The sequence below is a fragment of the Neltuma alba genome, unplaced genomic scaffold, assembly GCF_004799145.2.
Source record: "Neltuma alba isolate B1F8T4 unplaced genomic scaffold, ASM479914v2 tig00012250_pilon, whole genome shotgun sequence".
Classification (NCBI taxonomy): Eukaryota; Viridiplantae; Streptophyta; class Magnoliopsida; order Fabales; family Fabaceae; genus Neltuma; species Neltuma alba.
Genome location: NW_021636776.1, coordinates 30,072 through 52,501, shown reverse-complemented (window position 1 = coordinate 52,501; position 22,430 = coordinate 30,072). Strand labels below are relative to the sequence as shown.

Here is a 22,430-nt window from a genome sequence, read left to right as displayed (position 1 = left end):
AGTGTTATGCCGTAACAATGGGGGGGGGGGGGGAATCTGTCATAATCATCCATACTACTATTTTATATTTTTGGTAGGCAAGTAGAGCTTGCAGGCATTGAACCCTGATAAGGCCGCCAATAGGTGGCTACCATGCCACAGCGCCACTTTTATAGTTTGACAGAAAATCATAAAATTAGTTAAAGAGGCCACTTATGAAATGGACTGTTTGATAGGCGCGGGGTGAAACGTAAAAGAGGACTAAAATTCGACATACGTCCATCTCTTTATAAATAAAACCTTACTAGTTTCTAGCACTATATATACAGCTGCCCATCATTTCTCGAGTAAAAGTTAGCTTGAGGGGAACAAAACAATTTCATGCACATCCCATATATGAGGAAACCAAGTAGCTCTTTTATAAAAGAATATGACAATTTATGGAGGAATTCTCAGAATCCAATGCATCCTGACATTCTAGTAGTTCCAAATAAAAACATCAAAAACCAAAGTAAAAGTCTAGAATTCTTCCATCACTCTCCAAGAATACCCTACCAAGGGTGTGGGAATAGCCTTTTAACGATACTGCAATTGAAAAACAAACAGAACGTAAGTAATGAGAACTCATTGTGAAACAGAACATGACACAAGAACCAGCAATCACAAACAATGACAGAAGTAGAGAAGATATTAGAGCAGCAAAATACCATACCAACAAATTCTAAACACACACTTACCTTAATAAAGCCGATTTCTTTGGCATTGCTGCGAAAACACTGCCTGCAGCACATGAGCCCGTATTTCCTAATCAATCCATGTGGGTTTCCACACACCCGGCTGAAAAACAAACGATAAAACTAACATCATAATCCACAAAACTATTCAAAAGTGGCTGAAACTTCAAGCTTTGCTTTAACCTAACTTCAAGTTTTGCTTGCCTCTTTAACACCAAAAAAAAAAAAAGGTGGCTAAGACTTAAAATCAAGTGATCATGCGCAAGGCCAACCATCACTTGATCTTCATGAATTAGTTTTCATGCCTAACAAGGTGTAATTTTGGCACTAAACAAATGTGCAGCTCATGAAGCAACATCTTCCGAGCTTGCCAATGCACACAAGAAGGAGAGCCACAATAGGTGGTAAAATTCCCCCGACCAAAGGAAAGAAGATTTAACTACCAACTAATTTATTCCCAAACATATTGTTCGGTTCAACAAAAGGAAGGAAAAGGAAGGGATTTGAATGGGAGGAGACAAACATAAGTATATAACTCCTCCCCTACTCACCCAAAAAAAGGGGAAAGAATCTCCCTACACAAGAGATTCACAGCTCAAGACCACGACACTACATTGGCAGTTTATTAATTTGTAAAGCAACTAATCAACTAGCATTCTAGCAGTTGAAAACCAGTATCCCAGTCTGTTGAGCATGCTATAACGACGAATGCAATATTACCCTATTACAATAAAATCAAAGTATACAGATTTTGCATGCTGAGCCCCCTAGAGATCGGATCAACAGAGTAATAGCATTATTATAAGACAAACAGATTAAAAAGAAAGGAAACTCAATTGATGATATACTCATAATCACAAACATAAAACAGCGCTTCAGCCGTTGCATTGCAGATTAAAAGATAAGTTGGCACTTAAAGTAAACAGCTTTGAAAAAATCCCAACTAAAGGTAAAGAGAAAAGGGTCGATCATATCCATAGACTGATGAAACGAAGCAAAAAGTTTCTTTGCTTACCAGGTGCGAGAACCAGGGCCGTAGTTCTTAGGGTGAGAATTCCACACATTAGAATGCCCCATCTTAGCTGCAGCCAGCAAGCCAAGCTTCAGAGTGAATGAATACAGAGGAGGTCAAGGAAATAATCCGAGAGTCAAAACCCTAATTCTGTGTTATAATCGCGCCAAGACGGTGTCGTATATATGAGTGCCGTGAATCTTCTGTTTCCCCGCCAGGAGTGCCTTGCATAATGCATATGGATGGGCTGGACCCAAACTCCTTCCCTTGGTAGGACATGGGGATGCGATGGACCCAAACCGGATTTTTACTAACAAAAATATGAATACATTCTTCAAAATATGTTTCTTTGAGAAAGATTTTATGGTAAGAATAACATTTTTCAAACCACGAAGAGTACTTAATAATCATAAATTATTTTTGCATAATATCGAATTAAGAAATCAATTTAGTATTTTAACAACATAAAAAATTAAAAACCTCATTGATAATCACACATTTAATATATTTTATATGATAAATTACAAATATCACATGTAAATCAAAATCAATTTTTTTGGCCAACATATCAATTTTTTTTGCTGTATAGGTCTCTCGCTATTAAAGATACTCTTAGATCACACATACTAAGAAAACTTTTAAATTTTATTAACTTTCATTTAAAATTTAACAATTTTTTAATTTTATTTTTATTTAATATATATTATACCTCATGTAAATAAAATCAATACAATAATATATGAAGGATTAGATTATATATCTATATAAAAAATTTGTCTCAGTATCCCGTAAATAAGACCAAAAAATATTTTCTTTCTTTACTCTATAAATAGGACCAGAGAAATAATTTTATTCGATGTTTCATATTAAATGTAGACACCTCTATGTTAGGTGAGACTAGATGGAGGGCAGGTTGCATTCAACCCATATAACTTTAAATTTAAAGATCGTAAAATGTATTTTTTTAAATCAAAATATATGAATTCTTAAAAATACTCATCAATCATCATAAATTTCCTTTTATACGCGTGAAAAATTGTACCAATATAAATGGGAACTCATTCAATTTTTCTTTTCTTTTTGCTAAGCAATTAATTGAAATTTATGTTCAACTAAAATTAAATATCTCATGCTTATCTTTAAAATCAAAGTTGAACAAATATTTAAATCACAAATCCTCCCTAATGCCGCTTCTTTCATGGGATTGGAGGAATGTGTAGATCTCGCCATCCAGTTTAGATTTTTCGTTTGGATTTTATTGCAATTCAAATCTAATTTAACTTAAAAATGAATAAAATAATTTTATTTTATACATATTTTAAATTTTTATTGTTGAAACATTAAAATTCTAAATTACAATGAACCCTTTGGACGGTCCGGATTGCTAATTTAGCATACAGATTCTTCCATTTCCCGTGCCATATACAATATATATAGCCGGGCCCGGGAAGGAACCTTTGAGCGACGGCACTCTTCCGGCGGCATCAGTCTCATCGTGTCCTGGAGTTCATGGCAAACGCAGGTGCTTCGTCTTCTTCCCAGCCGGTATTAACTTCTCCTCCATCTGAATTTTCCTTTTTGATCCCTAACAAAGCCCCCGTAATTCAGTCATATTTAAGTATCATTCTAATTAGTCATATTTAAGTATCATTTTAATTATATTTTCATTAACCGGAAGGAAAGAATCAATATTTCACATGCCAGAGAGTGGAAACAATTTTGCTCATAAAAATCTCAATGTAGTTTGTGTTTACTGTTATCATGTCTGTGCGATGTTCAGGAAGGTCTTCTTGAAGAAGAATACGACTTAATATATGGCTCTGAATCGGGTTGGGTCGAAGCTCGAACTTCGTGCGATCACCTTGGTTCGTTGGGGACCGATCTTACCCACATCCCGTCTCCTGAAACTCCCTGCAATAGGTACCTTTTGCTGGTTCATACTTCTGAAATGTCATCAATTTTATTTATGATCCAAATCCAGCTCCTGTGACTTACCAAATAACGAATGGAGCTTAACGGGATTTTCAATCTGCGAAATGAATGTCCTTAAAACTGTAGGCGTACGCTTGGTGTTATTTTCTCCATGTCACTGTCAATAAAAGCCTAGCTCTTGCTTAGCTCCAAGAATTTTTGGAAAAATCTGGAAACGTTTGGAAAAAATTTGGCATGAAAACGCATAACCCGAAATTGTGTTTGTTATGTGTAAGTGAAGGTAATTCAGCGCGTATATGCAAGTGAATGGAATTTACCAATAATACTAGTCTACTAGTGTATGACTTTCTAAATACTACGTGGTCTATTCGAAGTGATGGGCATAACTGAGAACATAGGTCACTGCCTACACGTTCAGTGCATGGACTGGGGGGCTAAATGGAGAGCTAATTTCAAGGGAAATGAGCAATGACGGATGGTTTGGACATGTGAGTTATGCATGTTGATTGAAGGTTTGGCAGTTGAAGAAGTGCATGTGAGATGTGTATCTGGAAGATGCCACTGGCTTCAGGATAGCCGAGTTGACCTAATTATATTTCACAATATGCTTGTGTCCAACAGTATTCGATCCCTAGGAATCAAGCATATGAACACTTCATGATGAGAAGCCTAGTTTTTGCATAAAAAAGTGGATGTCTTCTAATCTGTGAATGGATTAAACTTTCAGTTGCCAACACCCCAGTGAGAACTGGCTGTGTTTGTCCTGTAAGGATGTGCTTTGTAGCCGTTTTGTGAACAAGCATATGCTTCAGCATTATCAGCAAACGAGTCACAGTGTGGCGCTCAGCTTCAGGTAATTGGCTGCTTTGATCTAAAATGTTATTTTGAAATGCACAATTCCCAGCCAATCTGTAGTTATACTGACGCCATGTCCTTGATGCACTTTGCCACACAGTGATCTGTCAGTCTGGTGCTTCTCCTGTGATGCTTACTTAGATGCTCAAGTGATTCCACAGCTGCGCGCGGTTCATGAAATAGCCTATATATTGAAATTCAAAGAGGCTCCACCTTTGCGCCCAATTAATCATCCTCCCAGTGGAGATAATCGAGCCGAAAATTCATCATCTGGTAGTTGAGATTGACAGGGTAAAAGTAAACCATAGGATATTTGCTTATCTTAATTTCTTTGGGGCCATCTTATCTTCAGTGTCTTTGAATATCATCTTTGCAGAGGCCTTACAGCTGTTAGGATTAATATCTTATGAATGCAAATATTGTAAGTTGGACATGTTGGTATGCAGGATCCAGCTATTACTTGAATCAGATAAATATAGGTTTATTGGTGTTTGTTATCAGATTGTCTAATGGTAGCTAGCGCTAACATGACAGATGAGATGCATAATTTTACAGCTTAGTACCGCGTGATTGAGTATTTGATGGATTTCTTTTGTATTTTATACTTTCAGTAGAGAATCTAATAACAAACATTCACAGAATTTTATCTCGGTATTATCCTCTGTGAAATATGCCATCAAGTTTGAGAGATTGTTAGTCCTTGTGTTGGAAGCACTGAGCCTCTTGATGGCTACTATTATTGGTTTGTGCAACTTGTGACTGAAGTTAAGGAGTTTCCAGTTGTTAGTCTCATAAATGGAAGATGTTTTTGGGCACTTAATAATGATCCTATCTACACTAACATCATTCAAACATGATGAAGAGTAGTTTATTTCTCTGATAAAATTATACACGCTCCGTAACTGAGAAAACTAGGCGCGGAATTTAGCCTTTACGTTGAATGTGGTGTATTCGTTTACCTGTTTTAACCTGGGACATCCGTATACCATATCACTGAACATTTTTAAGAGTTTGTCACATTAAAAATACATAGAATATATTATCGAATGGATTATACGCTTGCACAATTTACAACGATGCGGTACACATTATCTAAAAGAGGTTAAGCTAGATTCTTTTTTTTTTTTGTAGACACAGTATCTTTCTGTTAGAGATAATCATGTTCGAGACATTTAGGCTAGATACTTGATTTGCCTTTTTTTATTCTCCAATCTTTTAGCTATTTAAATTAATCATTAACTAAATTTTCCCTGCAATGTTGTGCATCGTATAAACTATAACTTTGAGGAATGTGATTTATTTGGGAAAAAAAATTAACATGAAGTTAAGGAGCCCAAAAAGTAAAGTGTCTAGTGTCTTTTTTTAAGATATTTTTTTGCTACTGGCCTCTTAGATATTTGATGATGAAAGTGTAATTATAGGCGATTTACACTCAATATTATTACTAATAAATGGGATGATGGAGCTTTAAAAACAAAAACAAAAAAAAACAAAATTGATTCTCCTAAACTGACTCTCCAAGATCAAATAACAAGTTCGCTCCATTAATATTTGTCAAAAGCAAACGGGCCTTTGATAATGCTCGTTGCGTCGGAAAAGCCCATTTTGCTCTTTCGTCTTTAGTCTTCGTTTAGTCTTTTTCCGTTCCCATTGCGTTGAACCGCGCGCTGCAAAATTCGCTGATGCAGCAATTGGAGGCAAAACCTTCACGCTAGATCTTCATAACCTATCCGAATTCGGGTTCTCATCACTTTGGTACGAACTTCAACCTTGTTTCGTAAATTTTCCATCTTTCTTCTAGTTCTAATCCTTTAACGCTTTTTCTCGTGTTTTTTATTTGTTGCTGATCGCTCAAATTTGACCTTGTGCCCATCGGCATTCAATGTTAAACTGAATGAACTGATATTCTGTTATCAATCGCACATCTTCGTCTTAATTTTCTTTCCGATTAATGATTGGTTTCGTAAATTTGAAGCTTTCCTGTGATCTGAACAACGATGCAAGTTTTAGGTCTTGGCTGCGCAGCATTCAAGGGTTTAATTTCAATTCATTGTAGAATTTAAAAATTCATTAAAAAAGCGGATACGTAGTAGTTTCTGATTGATATTTTCGTGAATTGCAGATGAAGACACTATCGGGGAATTAGGGTTTAAAGAAACTTCCGTTTTCGATCATCTTGGTTTTGTTAAAGCATTGCGGGCGATGGTTTGAATGCTGATTCGTTTGCTGCATGAAACTTGGGTAAAATGACGGTACCCAGTCGAAGCTTCACTCGAATTGACACTTTGGAGCTGAAAGCTTTGATTGCTCGAAAGATTGGGCATCAGAGAACTGTGAAATATATTGAACAGCTCAAAAGATTTGTCAGTTTAAAGATCGGCAAGTCTGAGTTTAACAGGTGCTGCATCAAGACAATAGGGAAGGAAAATCTGTCTCTCCACAACCAACTTATGAGGGCACTGCTCAAGAATGCTCGGCTGGCTAAAGTCCCACCTCCAAGGGCTTCTTCAAAAATAGGCAGTCCTCTTAGCGCTAAAATTTCAAATGTGGATCCCTTTTCACCTTGCCTCCAGAGAACCAGGTCTTCAGCCGGCAGGGACGGCAAGTTTAAGGACTGGCAAAGTCCTTTGAGACCGTTGGGCAAACCTCAAAGTGTAACATCTTTAGAAATGATATCCAAAGCCCAGGAGCAGCAGAGTGCAACCGAATTGCATTCCCTTGGCAGTAGGCCACCTATTTCTGTTGAAGATGGGGAGGAGGTTGAACAAATGACTGGAAGCCCTAGTATCCAGAGTAGGAGCCCTGTTACAGCACCTCTTGGTGTATCCATGAACTTCGGCTGTGGAAGAAAACTTCTGTCTAATGTATCAACTTGTCGTAAATATTTGGAGACCTGTCAGGGCAGTAGGGATCTACCTGATACGAGTTCTCTGAGGAGACGATTAGAGCAGAAGCTGGAAAAGGAGGGTTTATCTGTGACTGTGGATTGCGTAAATCTATTGAATAATTCCCTGGATACATATTTGAAGAAGCTGATTGAGTCCTCTTTCGGTTTAGCCGGGTCAAGACAGGGTAGCGAGCGCTTAAGACAACTAAATGGTCGGTCGGTACCTGGTTCAAATGTATCACTACCCGGAAGATGTATACAAACAGTAACAAATTCTGCTTGTACATCTCTTCTAGATTTTCGTCTTGCAATGGAATTGAATCCACAAATTCTTGGACCAGATTGGTCCATGCAGTTTGAGAAGATTTGTTTAAGCGCCTCTGAAGAATGAAGCTTCTGTTTTCACTGGATTAGAATTCAATTGGAATCAAAGGGCAGGAGTTGGCAGATAAGGGATTAATTTGTTGATTGAAGTTTTGAGTGTCTATAATTTCTCACTTCAGCTGACATGAATATTGATTTCCATCTCCTGAAGTCACGTCGATTGCCAAAACAGAATAAGTAACATCTGGGATTCTAGGTATAAGTTGGCTAGATTACACGAAAGATACAGGGACTGAGGGTTGTTGGGGAGTGGAACATGTTTATACAGATATGACCCTCTTGATTGGATGAGAGCTTCACTGTTTTCAAGAGTTCAACATTGATTGTTGATGATGCCCACTTGTTGCCACGCTTATTTTGATTCGCCAACTAATTGTTGTAGGCTAGGCTTGGATGTACTTCTTGGGTCCTCTTGTTTTATATAATACAAGTTTCTCCTTAGTCCTTCTAATTTCAGCAATTTTCTGTTATATGGAGTACGTCCTCCATTAACCGCAGCAAATGAAAGGTGATTTCATTCTAATTTTACGATGTGGAATGACATCTTAACAATTTAATTTATACACGTGTATTTGTAGATGATAACTTTAAATTTTCCGAAATGGCATCCTGAGATATGTTGATAAGAAAAGAAGCCGCCAAGAAAAGGACACGAATAATTAATCCGAACATTGTGCGTTTATTTAAATCTAAATAAAACCTTATCGCCCCCCTTCCCCTCTTCTCCTTATCCAAACATTACTCTAGAAGTGGCAATGTCATGTGATCTCCCTGCTGCATCGATAAACTTAAAAAAGACTCCAACCTAAATATGCCTTTACAATCAGATTATCTGCTGCCTTCGGGAATAATCGTGAATTTTATACAAAACACCCGAATTTGATTTAAATTAGATAATTTTTTTCCATCGCTTCTCTTTCCTCTTTAGAAGACAATTACATCAAACTACCCGTGAAGTCAGAGTGGCAGAGTAAGTTCATGAACATTCATCATTATCCACTTTTTCGTTATGCTGCTTCTTACACAAAACCGCCTTTAGAAGTGGTAGTAGCTTCACAAACGATATTCAACCTCAACAGTCAACAGCTCGTTGGATTAAAACGATTACATTTCCAAGGGTTCACACAGCATCGTAGGAGCTAAAATCTAAAAGAATAAGAAATCAACCCCAAATATCTAAATGAAAAGGTAAGCCAAAAACCATGTCCTTAGTAACAGAAAACGCTTTACAGAGTCCTAGTCGGTCCAGTCCCCTAAGAAAAATGGATACTGTAATATTACCATTAAGTGAGAGAGAAAAAAACTCTCCAAAAGAAAATTTGCTTGAAACAAGTAAGCATTTGATCCACATCATGAATCTTAGAGCGTCCTACCTGCACAATACTAACTACAACATGTCCTGTAAGAGATCGGCTTGGCTTGTATACTGTAACTATTATATAAAGTCTTAAGACTCTATTACTCCATATTTGGATCATGAAACAAGGATTCCTCCAACTAAGTTGATTAACTCGCAGCCTCTGCTTTATCTAGGTTTGCCATATACGTCATATAAATGGTCCACACATATGAAAATGAATTGCTGACTAGTGGCTGCCAAAATATATGAATACAAAATTTCAGGAATTAACGACCATCCATAGCAGGTTGCAATAATAGAAGGGAAATATGAAGGAATAAACCTCATACATACCTGTAAATGGACAGGAACGAATCTGAATGTTATAAAATCACAAACAGGCCAGTACATAATTCCATTTAACATCGTAGGCAGTACATCGCGCTTTAAGCGTGCAACGATCTCTGTGTTGTTTTCACCTGGAAAAAAGTGAAAGCTAAACTAAAATATTCAAACAGCAAATATAATGACGCGATTCTGAGAGACATTGTGATTTACTTCAAAAAAGTCTTGAAATCTTCTGTTATGTTTTGCCCACTAGATATGGACCGCTACACAGTTTTAGAACACAAATTCCTATCTAATATCCGCTGTAACCCCAGTTGTCAATTTTTCCCTCTTTTCTCCAACAAGTCAGAAGAGTTTGGGCCTCTTTCAAGTTAAAGAATCAAAAGCATAAACACAAGACACAAACAGAATGCGATAAACAACGTCTCAGAGACACTTGAGTAAACATGATATATATTAAAACTGAAACGGGGGTCATGTTCTTTACATAGAGGTTCAGGTGAGTCACACTATTCATAGCCTAAGAATATTGAAGTATTCTATAAATTACATATATAGGTTTAGTACAGTACAATACAAACCACAAATGCACTCTGTTAAGGAAATACCTTGCAAGAAAGCATTCAAGGAGAAGAAAACGACAGTCATGATAGGTCCATAAATTGCTTGGCCCATTGCCATCTTCTTGAATGTCGAGAAAAGATCCCTCCTTGGGAAAAGGTTTGACACAAAATTGAACCAGAAATGCAGTGAGGGTCCTAAAATAATCATCCCATATCCTGCCATGCGTAATGTCCTCACAAAATCAAACGGTTCTGAAGATGGTGGTGAAATAGTCTGAAGAAATTAGATTTGATTAGCAAGTGAATATGACAAAAACAACAAATTGAACATGAAGTATAAAGGGTCCAAAATCACATATCTAGCACAAGATAAACCAAAACAGTGAAAGGGAATTATTATAATGTCATAATTACTGCAAGATTTTGAGAGTCTATATAACAGCAATAGCGAGTACATAAATCCCAAGAATGGATGGCTATCCAATACAACAAAGAAAGCGCTAAAATTCCAAGCAACATGCGCCAGCGGAATATTCTTAACAGCTCCCGGATTTACTCCATAAAAACAATAATGGTGAGAAACAAGAAACTTCATAATCATATATACTGTTTTCTGCTAAAAAGTGGGGAAACTTGCAAAGATTAAACCCCTTCAGGTGAAACCCCATAAGCTCGGAAGGGGGAATAACCCATTCCAAATCCAACAAGAGCTAGGGAAAAACTAGGAAAATGGAAAAAGAATTTGATCAACAAAATCCCTTTTAATAATAAAGATGCATAAAGTATAACTTTGACTTCAACCGATAATGGTTCATATCAAACAACGCATTCTCTCTCTTTCACCTACCAAACTTCACGTCCGCTAAGTCAAGACTTATACAAGAATGAAGAATCCAGAAAGACATTAGGGGTTTTCGTACCTGGGAGGACAAATCAGCAGCCGTGTAAATAAGCCCAGAAGTAACACTTTTTGTAAGAATCGGGCGCGACTTGATCATCCCCAAATACCAACCTACAAAACGAACCTTGGAGAGACAACCGCAAGACGATGAAGAAGAAGCAAAAGAGGAAGAAAGAAACGAAGAAGGGGAAATGGCATAATCCCTGACTTTCTTTGTAAAATCTGGGGAACGAAAATATGCTCTGTACTGGGTTTGGTTACACAGAAGCGGAGCTCGGGTGAAATCACTAACACGCTTGGTCGAATGCTTCTGTACCCAGAAGCGAGAAAATGAGGTGTTCCTCAAGAACGCACTGCCCATTTTGCGGTATGCCATTCCCTGAACTTTAGCCGTAAAGATTTTTAGGGGTTTGGACTCTGGGAATGGAGGGGTTAACGCGGGCTTAGACCTAATAAATAACTAGTAGAGAGACTCAAAAGCGAACGGGACGACGAAAGCCGCTGTTCAAAGCGGAATGCTACTTTGCAGGAAAAGGTGGCAATATCAATTTCTTCCTAATCGTTGGCCCAAATAAAAACCATTTCTCGCCGGAATTTCTTCCTAATTGTGAAATACTCCCTTCGTTTCTTATTATAAAAGACAAATAACCGAATTACGTTGATTAAAAAAACAGTTAAAATTAGTTAAGAACAATCAATGTGTAAAAAATATAATTTTTTTTCCAAAAATACCCTCATTAATAAGGAGAGAGAGCATGAGAGAGAACAATTAAATTATTAAAAGAAAGAGAAGTAGGAGGGAGAGAGAGTGTGAGTTGGAGACAATAAATATGGGTAAAATAGGAAATCAACATAAAAAAGTAGAGACAACTTTTAAGTGTCTCTTATATATAGGAACATGCAATAAGCATCAAATGTCTCTTATAATAAGGAACAGAGGAAGTAGTTTCTTACTCCCTCGGCTAGGCAAATCAACTTGTACTCGATTCATGAACCGCTCTTGTCTTTGTTCCCCTAAAACGCTCTTTCTAATTTTTCATTTTTACTTTGTTCGTTTTCTAATTATTTATTTATTTTCTCTAGCTAGCACTAATTAAATTAAATACAAGCACGGAAAATAAAAGCGAGTGGTATTTGTCCGTTGTGTATGACCATTTGTTATAAATATGATATACTCCTCCGGTTCTTATTATAAGGCCCAATTTGACTTTTTATTTGGTCCTAATTATAAGACCCAATCCATTTTGTCTCTTATATTTATGCATTTTTTTCCAAGATAATCCTTCTAATAATGATAGTTTTAGCCAATATACTTAATTAGCAAGGATATTTTAGGAATGACAACACTTATTTATTATAAATAACCAACTTAACTTACTTCCTTAATTTCCTCAAATAAGTCAATTGGATCTTATAATTAGGACCGGAGGAGTATCAAATATGCTAATATTTTAATCATGTTCCAGAAAGTTCCTTTTTTTTTTAAAAAAAAAAGTAATTGAAATAAACAAATATGCTAATATTTTAATCAGGCTTCGAAGAACAGTTTTATTTCACGATGTTGTCGGAAATGCGGCACAATCCACGCCATCACCTTTTTGACAAGTGTCCTATCGGCCACCACTTTCATGCCACGTGTAAAATCGCTGGCCAATTCAGTATCTGGGAAGGCGGCTCAATGCTGGGGCGTGATTTTGCGGTGAGGTCCTGGGGCGAGCGGGCGACAGCATGCCAACATTTTTAATTTTTAATTTTTAATTTTTTACTACAACCACTCCTTCCCTTATCATGATTCATGACCTTCCCTTATCATGACCACTCCTTCGTCCTTCCCCGCAACTTATGATATTTGTCTTTTTAAAAACAAAAATTTTATAAAATTAGACTTTCATTGAATTGGAATATCTTTAAATTATGGGTTCGCAATCTCACGCACAAATTTAAGCGGCAGAAGAAAAAAACATGAACAACTTTTAGTCAGTTCTAAACAATTGTTTATTCCTTAGTTTGCAATGTGTATTTAAAAAATTATTACTTCCGGTCTTAATTATAATACCTCGTTTATAATGTAAACGGGTCTTATAATTTATAAACGAAGTTAGGACTAGAGGTGGTACATTGCACAGAATATGAGAAAAAATGTATTAATTATAATTTATAAATGGGTTAATACAAACTTTACTCCTTTAAGTTTTTTCTTATTTTGATTTTGGTCCCTCAAATTTCAAATCATAGATTTTAACCCCTTCAGTTCCTTTTCATTTAAAAATATTAATCCCTATAATCCAATAAAAACTTGAACTAAGAGACTAAAACTTATGATTTGAAATTTAAAAAATTAAAACCAAAATGAGAATAAGTTTAAGAGACTAGAAATTATATTAACTCTTTATAAATTTTTAAGTAATACAATTTCTTATAAATTTCATATTTTTGTATTGATTAATAAATTATATCAATATTAATTCAATCTTTTTTTTGGCTAAAATCCTAGAAACATAATATTGCCTTTCTGGAATCACATAAACAAACCTAAATGATATGCTAGTATTTGTCAATCAAGTAATCATTTGAAACCAGCGATTTACAATTTAATAATTTTCTTTCACAGAATGGGCAACTTTCCAAATCAAACACACACACAAACTATAAATCGTCTTTAGATTTTATATTGATATATATAGATTTTCCAAACAAACCAGGTATTCATATCTTTATGCTTCAGGGTAGTATAACAAACAAGGTTTTCCTTAAGAGATAAGTGCTCATCACCATCAAAGTCTGAGCTCAGCTATATGCTGAATAGGCCATACAATCAGATCAGATCTAATTTTACTTGATCCCTTTTATTATTCATATATCAGGTTCTCTTCCATGGCAACCATATATTGTTTTAGATTCTCTTTCTCTTCATATAGTCTATCCCCAAATAATAGCTTTTCCTCAGCATCCAAAATTGTAAGAAACCAATCCTTTCAGCTCTGGACCCTTCAGTTTACTGTTGTTTGCAAAGCTGCAAGAGTAAGCAAGCCCACATCAGAGATTATTATGAGATTTTTCATGAACTAAGCTATTAGTTTGGAGATATTAAAGTATATCATCCTTGCAGATTTTGGTTGAATTGATGGACGTAGTAGTATGGTATAGTAAGTCCCATGTTGAGTGGTATGGGATGCTCAATGAGTTATTTATGTGAGTTAGTTCTAACCTGCTAATTTTTGGGATAGGGTTTCAGTCTACTTTAGTACCCATTCAATGAATCTGGTATTTTCTGGTTTATTTCACCTAAAGTGGCATTTGAAGTGATTTAAGTTCATCATGAACAGGATTAATTGGTGAAAAAACTTACCTTTCTGCGGGGAAAGACGCAAAAGGGCCATCTACTGGTATTGTTCCACACAGGTTGTTACTAGAAACATCACTGCAACATGAGAAAATGAGTTCATCAACATATTTCCATTAGATCATATAAGCGACAGCAGAGAAATCACAAGCCACAATGAAGTAGAAGAAACGGAAACTTACAAGATTTTGAGATTAGTTAGACGAGTGATTTGTCTTGGGATTGGGCCCGAAAGCTTGTTGTTGTTTAGGCGGCTGAAGTTTGGATACAGAGAAACCAAGGCAAATGGGAATTTAGATATCATTCTGTTCAAGAGCTATATAATTTTGAGAAGGTTTCTGAGCAATCAAGATAGATATACTCACAGGAATCTGAGAGAGTTCAACTTGCTAAATGATTTTGGGATCTCGCCTTCAAACTTGTTATCATACAAATCCAGACTAACTAGTTTTTTCAAGTTCCCAAATTCTTCAGGAATCTTCCCTCTTATGTCATTCCTATACAGCTCCCTGCAAAAATCACCAATTTCAGAAACCCCGACTTGTTTTTGGCCAATTGAAAGTAACTATCAAATAACTTGGAGCTCATCCTTGATCGAGAAATAATCAGAAGTAATCCCAATCTACCTATCCAGCCAATCATAATCATATGAATAGACAGCAAATATAATGCCTTCATTTAAGACCGGTCTGGTTCAGAAATCAGTGTTTAATCTGTCCTTCGTCAAGGGACAGGAATAGCTCATGAGAAAACTTCGATGGTTCGTAGGTGTTTGTTTGCTTTATGAAAACGTAACGTATGAAGATCTTTCATTTCCTTTTGATGAAAGACTCAACAATATGGGGTTGGGCTCTGAAAATGATATCCTCTTGTCACGTTTATTTCATTGGAACATGTATTTCTCCTATTCTGTAATGAGTTGTGACTTATAAGAGTAAAACTAAAAAGAGGCTCCAAACTGAACTTTAAGCTTCATAACAAACAACCAAAACAAATAGCAGAAGGCAAAAGAGGTAAGGCCAAGTACAAGTATTGTAAATGGTGAAGTTCGCCGAGTTCTGGGCCTAGAGTTCCAGAGACGTTAGAGTTGCCCAAATCTCTGAAATTCAAAGTATAGACAAGCTGATTAGAAGCCGAACAAGCATAAAAAGTTCAAATCAAAATATAAAACAGAAATGAAATGGAAGCAACATACAAGCGAGTCACATGATTATTGGAGTCACAGGTAACATGGAACCAAGTACAAGGATTAACCAGAGTTGGGTCCCAGCTCTGCAGAACGTTGTGGGGGTCAGATAGCCTGCTTCTCAGAGCATTCAGAGCATTTCCTACACGAAAAATTCAAAACCATATAATGGGAAAGAGAAAATTCTCAACTTTTTGAAGCTTAACATCTGAACTTTGATTCTGAGTAATTGTAGTTTACTCAAATTCCTCAGAAACCAAACAGGTTAAAAAGAAACAAAGAAATCAAAATATGAAGAAAAGGATATATTCAGATCCTAAAACTGGAAGACTTGATGGGTTTAAATTGGAAAAAGAGAGGAAATTAAACGGGGCAAAAAAGAGGTGATGAGAATCAGGAGAACATACCTTCAGAATTGGTTGAGAACGATGGGAGGGGACACTGGAGAAGGAGAAACAAGAAAGAGAGGCAAACGAAAGGAGTCATCTTTATTCTATGCAGAGAAACAGAACGACGGCAAAGAGGAAGAGGACGAAGGAGGAGGAGGAGAAAAGAGAAGAGAGAGAGAGTCTAAGTCAAAGTTAGAATAGAATGGGAATAGTGTTTGAAATTGAACAGAGAGACGAGTGGGAGAGGAAAAGTGGAAAGCAAATCATAGTATCATGGGAAGGGGGTGAGTGACAGATTAATTGGCGCGTACTGTGGGGCCCAGTCACACCGGAAACATTGGGAAGGAACGTTGTTACTAGGAAAGTGGTGTTGCTGTTTGTGTTTGACTCCCAATGGGGAAACTGACTTCTTTGACCATTAATAAATCCACCCATTTTGTTTTCGTAAAAATCCAAATGTTTGAAATATATTTTTCAGAGATAAATTAAAAAAAATACTAATTTACTAATTTATGTTAACTCATATAGCGAGTCCTAATTTTTAATTTACTAACATGATAGTGAATTTATAGCGAGAGAATCAGTCTTTCTATCAGAGTAACTGGCTGTCTGGTAAAAGCTTTCTCTTGGGATTAGTTTAAAAAGATGTCTATACTTCTATTCTTCCTGAGATAAAAAAGCTTCCAGACACCAGACTGATGCTAGTAATAACTTTTGGAGAGTTGTCTTAATTGAAGAAATAAATGAAAAGTGATTTTACTATGGACATGTAAGCGGACAATTCAAAGAGTCAGAAAAACATTATCATGCTACCTACAAGAGTTTCATTTGATAATTTTTTTATATATGCAACAAACTTAATTAGAGAGAATTTATCCTTGTCTATGCCTGTAGGGAATTGGTCCCTTTTGCCAACGAAAAATACTCCCTATCCCAACAATGAGAATTAAAAAGTGTAATCAGTTTATCAATTTATTAATTTTTTAGTCAAATCAAATCAATTTTCTTTTTTTTGTTTAAAAAAAAAAAGAAAGTCGACATTCTCAGTAGTATAATACAAATATCATTCCTCCCATTACCAAATTCTTTTTTATTTAAAAAAAAATCACGACATTAGTTTACCAGCTGAACTGAATTTTTTTTCCGTAGCCATCCCCTGAAAAGAGAAGTCTTTCTTCTTTCTTTCTTTTTTTTTTTTTTCCCTTTCCCGTAACTGAAAACCAACATTCCAAAATTTAACACGAAACTTCAAAGCAATAACTAGTGAACCTATACAACTCAGCTAAATGGTGATTAGTTATCACACCGTGTGAGTAAATCTGTCAAAGCATTTCGTACAAACTTTTAAATGAGATATATCTTGCACATAGTAACATATACAATCAATTTTTTGACCTATTTTTAGTACATTAGGCTGCTTCAAAAATCTCATGTCAGGGCAATGGCATAGTTCTGGGGGGGAAAAGACATTTTAGACTCGATCTCGATCTCTAATCCACTTTGTCGCCACCCATTTCTGCCCTTCAATCACGGGACAACTTCCATGGAGAGAAGTCTGCAGTAAAGTTCAGTTACTTGTACCAAAAGCAAACCAAATAATGTAGCAAGTGCGACATTATTGGACATTAAGTTACCATGAAACTTTTTGTTACCAAATTCCAAAGATATAACTGTATATGGTTAAAATATATGATATTTGTGTGAATTTAATGAAATTCAAGAAAAGTAAGTGTAATTTACTTCTCAGTATTAAAAGCGAAAGTACACAAGTATTTTCTATTAAAAGGATGATAAGAGCAATCTCCATGCATCGTCATGAAAATACTATCCAGTCCATCATTATTGTCCAAAAAATCTTCATCTGATTCTCAGATGCTCTTCCAGTATTATACCTACCCATATGTACCACAAGAGGACCAGCAATTATATGCATGTATTATTACTGTTTGAAAAGGGAAGATTCTCTAAAATGGATTACCTTATCGATTGTGCCATTTGGAAGCAAGGAATAAAATAGAAGTCCATCACCTTGACGCGGCTTCACTTTCAAACCAATGCATTCTTTATAATCATAACGTCTACCAATGTTCATACCATCCTGCAAGTTACAGCATTGTCCAGTGACTACATCTATATCGAGATCCATATTACAAAGTGCCATACAATTCCGATGACGTAAAATTCCCCAATCTACCTCGAAAGGGAACATGGTTTCTCCCCCTGCTTCGACGTTTGATAGGTATAGTAAGAAGGAAGCGACCTGCTTATTGAGCATGGATATATACATAAGAAGAGACCCATAAACAGACCGATCAGGCATAAGAAAGGCCTTTGAAAGAGAAGATAGTTAACCAACTTCTTTTAAGTTGTTAAATTCTTGAGTTTCTTGGCAGGGCATATAATATATAAAATCTGAACTGATTTCTGGTCTTAGTCTAATTATTTAACCGGTACAGGTCTAAACCACCAGGGGTCACTGTCAGCCATAATTGGTCAAAGTTTTATAGGATCTCTGTGTGGCTTCTGTCTGTGTTTTGGGACCAATTCATGTGAGCATGACGAGAAATAGGTGATCAGAACAACTTTTGGACTGGTCAAAATATTGAAACAAACTTAACATGGAGAAAATCAATCTGGGCAGTGAAGGTAAAGTCAAAGTCGTACTAAAGAATGCTCTACTTGCTTTGCTTATTCCTTATTTTCCCATTTGGTTCTTTCGCTTTCCAACTCCTGTCTATTCCCACAGTGAATTTGCTGTCCAAATAATATCATACAACAGGTACCACTAGAAATAAGAAGAACTAGCTGCCCAATGACCAGAGGCTTACTTCATAATCTTGATAAGAACTGCTATATAGTCCCCCCCCCCCAAAAAAAAAAAAATCTGAGAGATCTAAGAGGTGAATATGATTTTAGTTAAATCAAACCTAAAAAGGAAGACAACAGGTGTCAGGTACAGCACATAACAAGACATAAAATTATTGAAAAGAGAGATTTGCAGAAAGAATGATTCAGCCAAGAATACCGCCACAAAGAAAAGCAAGATGGCAAAAAGTGGTGTTTGACAAGAATTCCTTAACAATAATGATACCCTTTGACTCTGTTGAGGGCCATATTCAGCTGGGTTAAACGCATCATAATGAGCATCATATTTTTGGCCAATCTCATACCGCAATATGTTGAATGCCTGCAAGATTTTGGCAACAACCTCCACTTCACTCATCTTGAGCAATGAGCACTAACCCTTTAGAGAGCGTTAAATCTTAAAAAGAGTAAATACCTCTCCGTGGGTCCTTGGAAGCATCGTGACCCTCGCAATTTTCCTCTCAATTAACTCCAAGATGCCAGTTTTGTCTTCTGATGCGCTGATGAATGTGCCTGAACTGTTTCCAAGTACAAATTAGTAGCAGCAACACAATTCTGGTAGGTTCAAATGATAAAATTCGTGCGCAAAAACACGTGATGGCATCATAATCTAGCTGTTTTCTCTGCATTTTATGCTCCAGAATATAATATGGTAGGGTTATTATGTATAGTCATAACTAATATGTGAGAGACGGGCCTTCAGTGGGGTGGAACAATCCATTCAATCAAAGATCTACCTTTCGCATTTAAAATGAGGAGTCTCCCATAAACCAATTTTTACAAGGTTTTTCTACCTAATTTATAATACATCATTTTTAAAAAAATCTTATTACTCGTAAACCATCAATTATCACAGCACGCTAAATAATCTATGTGAAGAGAACCGAGCATCCCAAACAAATAATTGATGTTCGTGATGCTTAAGAGTTCTAACTTCCCCATGTCACAAAAATTTTATTTTTTGATACGAGCTCAATCAATGATAGATGACATAAACTCAAGAGCCTAAAAACCACGAATATGAAAGAGCTGATATAACATTTATCGCCATGCAGGATAAGTAATTCAAAAACGTTACCAAATCTAGTTTGACTCATTTAAGCAGACCTATCTATGCTAAGATTGGTCATGTTAATCTACAAGTGCATGTTATATGCAGAACTCCAAGCTATAAATAAGTAGCTATCTACTAAAAAAGCATGAGAAGAATTATAGTAGATAATGCACGTGAGAAGGATAACACCTTGTTCTAGTGCCCTTGGTGCTCTCAGCAGATTCTCCTTTCCGCAGAGCTAACTTTGATGGTTGAAGTTTTGACTTTGCCATGTCAATTATGCGGTCACATAGTTCAGCACTTGTGAAGTTTGGAAAGTATACTGCCCTTGGCCTCCAACTTAAAACCTGCAAAAAGAGAGAAAAAGGAAGAGAATGACATTGAGCAGCAGTAACACTAAAAAGTTCCAGGACGTTTCTAAAAGGCAGAGATTTTCTCTTTGAAGGCTCCATCACAGCCGGAGATATTAATACTTAAGATGATGAGAACCATTTGTCAGGATTATGTTATTACTTAAGATGATGAGAGCAAGAATCAATACAATATATACAAGTATCACTTCCCATGAGCACACTTAAGCAATGTTCTCCCCCCCCCCCCCCCAAAAAAAAAAAAATTTAGGGACAGATATGAACTCACCTTCCTCTATTCGCTAGAGTCGGATAAATTCATAACAAAAAAGAACGGAGCAGACTTGCCCGCTGCATCATTTTTAGGAAAGAAGAAATAAGAATGAAATACCCTATGAAAGACTGCATCAGTAGACGATAGTCCTAAATGACGATAGTTTGTCTAGCTTCTATGTGTCCATGTACCTCCAAATGTGAATCAAATAGATAATCTAATACCTTGAACTAACAAAGCAAGCAACTTTTACATGAACAGAGGTATCACATTGAATCTCGGGCCGTACTGTGATAATCCCATGAGATTAACAGACTTAAGTCATGATAATGTTTGCATTCATTAGCCACGAGCATAAATGTGAAACAGATATGGCCAGATAGAGATAAAAAGAAGACGAATCACCTGAAATGGAATTGATTCAACAAAATCTTCCCCGGTTTTGCCATGTTCAAGCGGGTCATAATCCTTCTTCGCCACCGATTCTTCAAGTATTCTAGCTCCAGATCGAGGCCGTGCGTCGCCCAAATCCTGCTATCAAATGACATAATGAATTCAAGTCACGAGATTGATCAGGCACTCACCAGGCAGTCATTCGATCGAGTATTTTAGAGGGAATTTAAGAGACCTGAAAGAGGATAGTGGACAGAAAAAGTCCAAGAAAGAAGAAAAGAGAACAAAAGAGGATCAAAGAAGGTGAACCCAACTTCAAATTGGAGCCTTTTGCTTTGGCTTTCATCATGGTGTTCCTTTATCTCTCCTCAGTTCACTTTCTCCTCCAATGTTTGCGCTGGGAAGGCTTTAAGAACGTGGGCGATGTGGGGTATAATGGAGGATTTCGACAGTGAAAATCAAGATTTGGAGCTTTTTGGTTGCTTTGTCTTTGTTCTAGGAGAAGATGTGACTCAACACACACGACAATGGCGGGAGTTTCTCTTGTTCAGGTTGGCAGGTTACAACAGCTCCGTCCAAGTTCTACACCCTTCCTTTCTCCATTCCATCTGCTACATGTAACATCTCATGAGAAAATTAAAATCAAGTCCTATAAATCTCAATGTTAAATATTAAATATGATCCATGACAAAAATTAAAAAAAAAAAATACTACTTTCTATGCTTAATACTCCTCCGATCCTAAATGTAAGATCCTTATACACACTAGTATAAGGATCTTACATTTAGGATCGGAGGAGTACTATCTTATGTTCTAATTATAAAACTTTCTTTATAAACTACAAATGAGGTATTATAATTAAAATAAAAAATAGTACAAAAACTAGTTGATTTATTTATTTGAATAAATTTAAAAAATTTGTTTAATTAGTCATTTGTAATAAATTTATGCTACCTTCTTTAAAATACCTGTATTAATAATATGTATTAGGTAAAAGTATTATTTAATAAAACTTTAACATGTATAACTATTATAAAAACTATCTTAAAAAATAGATAAGTATGCAAAATAAAATGAATTAAAGTCTTATATTTATAAGCAAATTAAAAATTAAACTAATTTTTATATTAAGAATTAGAAGTAATGGCAAATATAAGGGACACTTATAAAAATATTTATTAATCAGAAATACCTCCCGCAATATTTTAACGCAGTCTGAACCTTCATTTTGATTAATAGGCCAGGGTCTCCATCACGGGGCAAAACTGCCATGGCGTGCTCTCATATCAACAATGCTCCGTCTTTTTTTTAATCAGCAAGCTTGAGCATGGTGAAATTGTAACACCAATTAAAAAGTCTCTGCGAAATATTAATATCTTCATAAACAAAGAAGGATGGACAATAATTATGTACCTTTTTTTTCCCCTATAACTAATGCGTTTTATTTTATTTTTTTGTTTTTTTTGGTAGGTTATTTTTTTGTTTTTAAAAAAGGGCCAGCGTGCTATTTTGGCGTTGAAGGCTTTCGTGTCAACAAGAAGAATGTAAGATGCGGTGGCCCAGAGAGTACCTCCTCATCCTCCTCTTCTAAATTTCGACTTATTTGTAGCAAGTCTTTTTTTTTTTTTTGGGCCCGAAGACT

The 22,430-nt window shown here is 36.1% G+C and overlaps 6 protein-coding genes across 8 annotated transcripts; 2 read left to right on the top strand and 4 right to left on the bottom strand.

The window, feature by feature from the left end:
- Positions 1 to 241: 241 nt before the first annotated feature.
- LOC114725371 (40S ribosomal protein S29) lies at positions 242 to 1,891 on the bottom strand. Its single transcript, XM_028911874.1, has 3 exons — positions 1,729 to 1,891; positions 717 to 816; positions 242 to 564 (listed from the first exon to the last, which is right to left on the bottom strand). The coding sequence occupies exons 1-3, from the start codon at positions 1,788 to 1,790 to the stop codon at positions 556 to 558; spliced, it is 171 nt and encodes a 56-aa protein (XP_028767707.1). The 5' UTR covers positions 1,791 to 1,891; the 3' UTR covers positions 242 to 555.
- A 1,284-nt stretch (positions 1,892 to 3,175) lies between these two features.
- On the top strand, positions 3,176 to 5,089 carry LOC114725369 (histone deacetylase 6). Its single transcript, XM_028911871.1, has 4 exons — positions 3,176 to 3,270; positions 3,506 to 3,645; positions 4,385 to 4,510; positions 4,613 to 5,089. Exons 1-4 carry the CDS (start codon positions 3,235 to 3,237, stop codon positions 4,791 to 4,793), a joined length of 483 nt encoding a protein of 160 aa, XP_028767704.1. The 5' UTR covers positions 3,176 to 3,234; the 3' UTR covers positions 4,794 to 5,089.
- A 165-nt stretch (positions 5,090 to 5,254) lies between these two features.
- Positions 5,255 to 8,344, top strand: LOC114725368 (uncharacterized). The gene is made up of 2 exons (XM_028911870.1): positions 5,255 to 6,267; positions 6,635 to 8,344. Exon 2 carries the CDS (start codon positions 6,759 to 6,761, stop codon positions 7,788 to 7,790), a length of 1,032 nt encoding a protein of 343 aa, XP_028767703.1. The 5' UTR covers positions 5,255 to 6,267; positions 6,635 to 6,758; the 3' UTR covers positions 7,791 to 8,344.
- Positions 8,345 to 8,958: 614 nt separating this feature from the next.
- Positions 8,959 to 11,402, bottom strand: LOC114725372 (PXMP2/4 family protein 4). Its single transcript, XM_028911875.1, has 4 exons — positions 10,954 to 11,402; positions 10,079 to 10,307; positions 9,477 to 9,601; positions 8,959 to 9,376 (listed from the first exon to the last, which is right to left on the bottom strand). The coding sequence occupies exons 1-4, from the start codon at positions 11,308 to 11,310 to the stop codon at positions 9,290 to 9,292; spliced, it is 798 nt and encodes a 265-aa protein (XP_028767708.1). The 5' UTR covers positions 11,311 to 11,402; the 3' UTR covers positions 8,959 to 9,289.
- A 2,196-nt stretch (positions 11,403 to 13,598) lies between these two features.
- On the bottom strand, positions 13,599 to 16,084 carry LOC114725363 (leucine-rich repeat protein 2). Its single transcript, XM_028911865.1, has 7 exons — positions 15,871 to 16,084; positions 15,473 to 15,605; positions 15,305 to 15,376; positions 14,643 to 14,786; positions 14,460 to 14,531; positions 14,284 to 14,355; positions 13,599 to 13,947 (listed from the first exon to the last, which is right to left on the bottom strand). Exons 1-7 carry the CDS (start codon positions 15,947 to 15,949, stop codon positions 13,878 to 13,880), a joined length of 642 nt encoding a protein of 213 aa, XP_028767698.1. The 5' UTR covers positions 15,950 to 16,084; the 3' UTR covers positions 13,599 to 13,877.
- A 974-nt stretch (positions 16,085 to 17,058) lies between these two features.
- LOC114725361 (probable prolyl 4-hydroxylase 9) lies at positions 17,059 to 21,314 on the bottom strand. Of its 3 annotated transcripts, none has more exons than XM_028911861.1 (8): positions 21,024 to 21,313; positions 20,801 to 20,929; positions 19,961 to 20,118; positions 19,133 to 19,235; positions 18,944 to 19,039; positions 18,047 to 18,112; positions 17,831 to 17,950; positions 17,059 to 17,407 (listed from the first exon to the last, which is right to left on the bottom strand). In XM_028911861.1, the coding sequence occupies exons 1-8, from the start codon at positions 21,135 to 21,137 to the stop codon at positions 17,324 to 17,326; spliced, it is 870 nt and encodes a 289-aa protein (XP_028767694.1). In that variant the 5' UTR covers positions 21,138 to 21,313; the 3' UTR covers positions 17,059 to 17,323. The 3 variants fall into 3 exon arrangements, with proteins under 3 accessions (XP_028767694.1, XP_028767695.1, XP_028767696.1); XM_028911862.1 differs by having other exon boundaries at positions 20,801 to 20,926; XM_028911863.1 differs by lacking the exon at positions 18,047 to 18,112 and having other exon boundaries at positions 21,024 to 21,314.
- Between the last annotated feature and the right edge of the window lie 1,116 nt (positions 21,315 to 22,430).

Bases quoted from the DNA above. Each gene is read 5' to 3' on its own strand.
- LOC114725371 (XM_028911874.1), bottom strand. From the start codon at position 1,790: ATGGGGCATTCTAATGTGTGGAATTCTCACCCTAAGAACTACGGCCCT. The intron at 817-1,728 runs GTAAGCAAAGAA...TTTGTTTTTCAG, and splicing joins GGCCCTGGTTCTCGCACCTG to CCGGGTGTGTGGAAACCCAC.
- LOC114725369 (XM_028911871.1), top strand. From the start codon at position 3,235: ATGGCAAACGCAGGTGCTTCGTCTTCTTCCCAGCCG. The intron at 3,646-4,384 runs GTACCTTTTGCT...TTAAACTTTCAG, and splicing joins CCTGAAACTCCCTGCAATAG to TTGCCAACACCCCAGTGAGA. The intron at 4,511-4,612 runs GTAATTGGCTGC...TTTGCCACACAG, and splicing joins AGTGTGGCGCTCAGCTTCAG to TGATCTGTCAGTCTGGTGCT.
- LOC114725368 (XM_028911870.1), top strand. From the start codon at position 6,759: ATGACGGTACCCAGTCGAAGCTTCACTCGAATTGACACTTTGGAGCTG.
- LOC114725372 (XM_028911875.1), bottom strand. From the start codon at position 11,310: ATGGCATACCGCAAAATGGGCAGTGCGTTCTTGAGGAACACCTCATTT. The intron at 9,602-10,078 runs GTATTTCCTTAA...ACTTTTTTCCAG, and splicing joins CTTGAATGCTTTCTTGCAAG to GTGAAAACAACACAGAGATC. The intron at 9,377-9,476 runs GTATGTATGAGG...ATATTTTGGCAG, and splicing joins TCGTTCCTGTCCATTTACAG to CCACTAGTCAGCAATTCATT.
- LOC114725363 (XM_028911865.1), bottom strand. From the start codon at position 15,949: ATGACTCCTTTCGTTTGCCTCTCTTTCTTGTTTCTCCTTCTCCAGTGT. The intron at 15,377-15,472 runs GTATGTTGCTTC...TTTGAATTTCAG, and splicing joins AATAATCATGTGACTCGCTT to AGATTTGGGCAACTCTAACG. The intron at 14,356-14,459 runs GTAAGTTTCCGT...CTCATGTTGCAG, and splicing joins CTAACTAATCTCAAAATCTT to TGATGTTTCTAGTAACAACC.
- LOC114725361 (XM_028911861.1), bottom strand. From the start codon at position 21,137: ATGATGAAAGCCAAAGCAAAAGGCTCCAATTTGAAGTTGGGTTCACCT. The intron at 20,119-20,800 runs GTGATTCGTCTT...CTCTTTTTGCAG, and splicing joins TTGAATCAATTCCATTTCAG to GTTTTAAGTTGGAGGCCAAG. The intron at 17,951-18,046 runs GTAGATTGGGGA...TGTAACTTGCAG, and splicing joins AAACCATGTTCCCTTTCGAG to GATGGTATGAACATTGGTAG.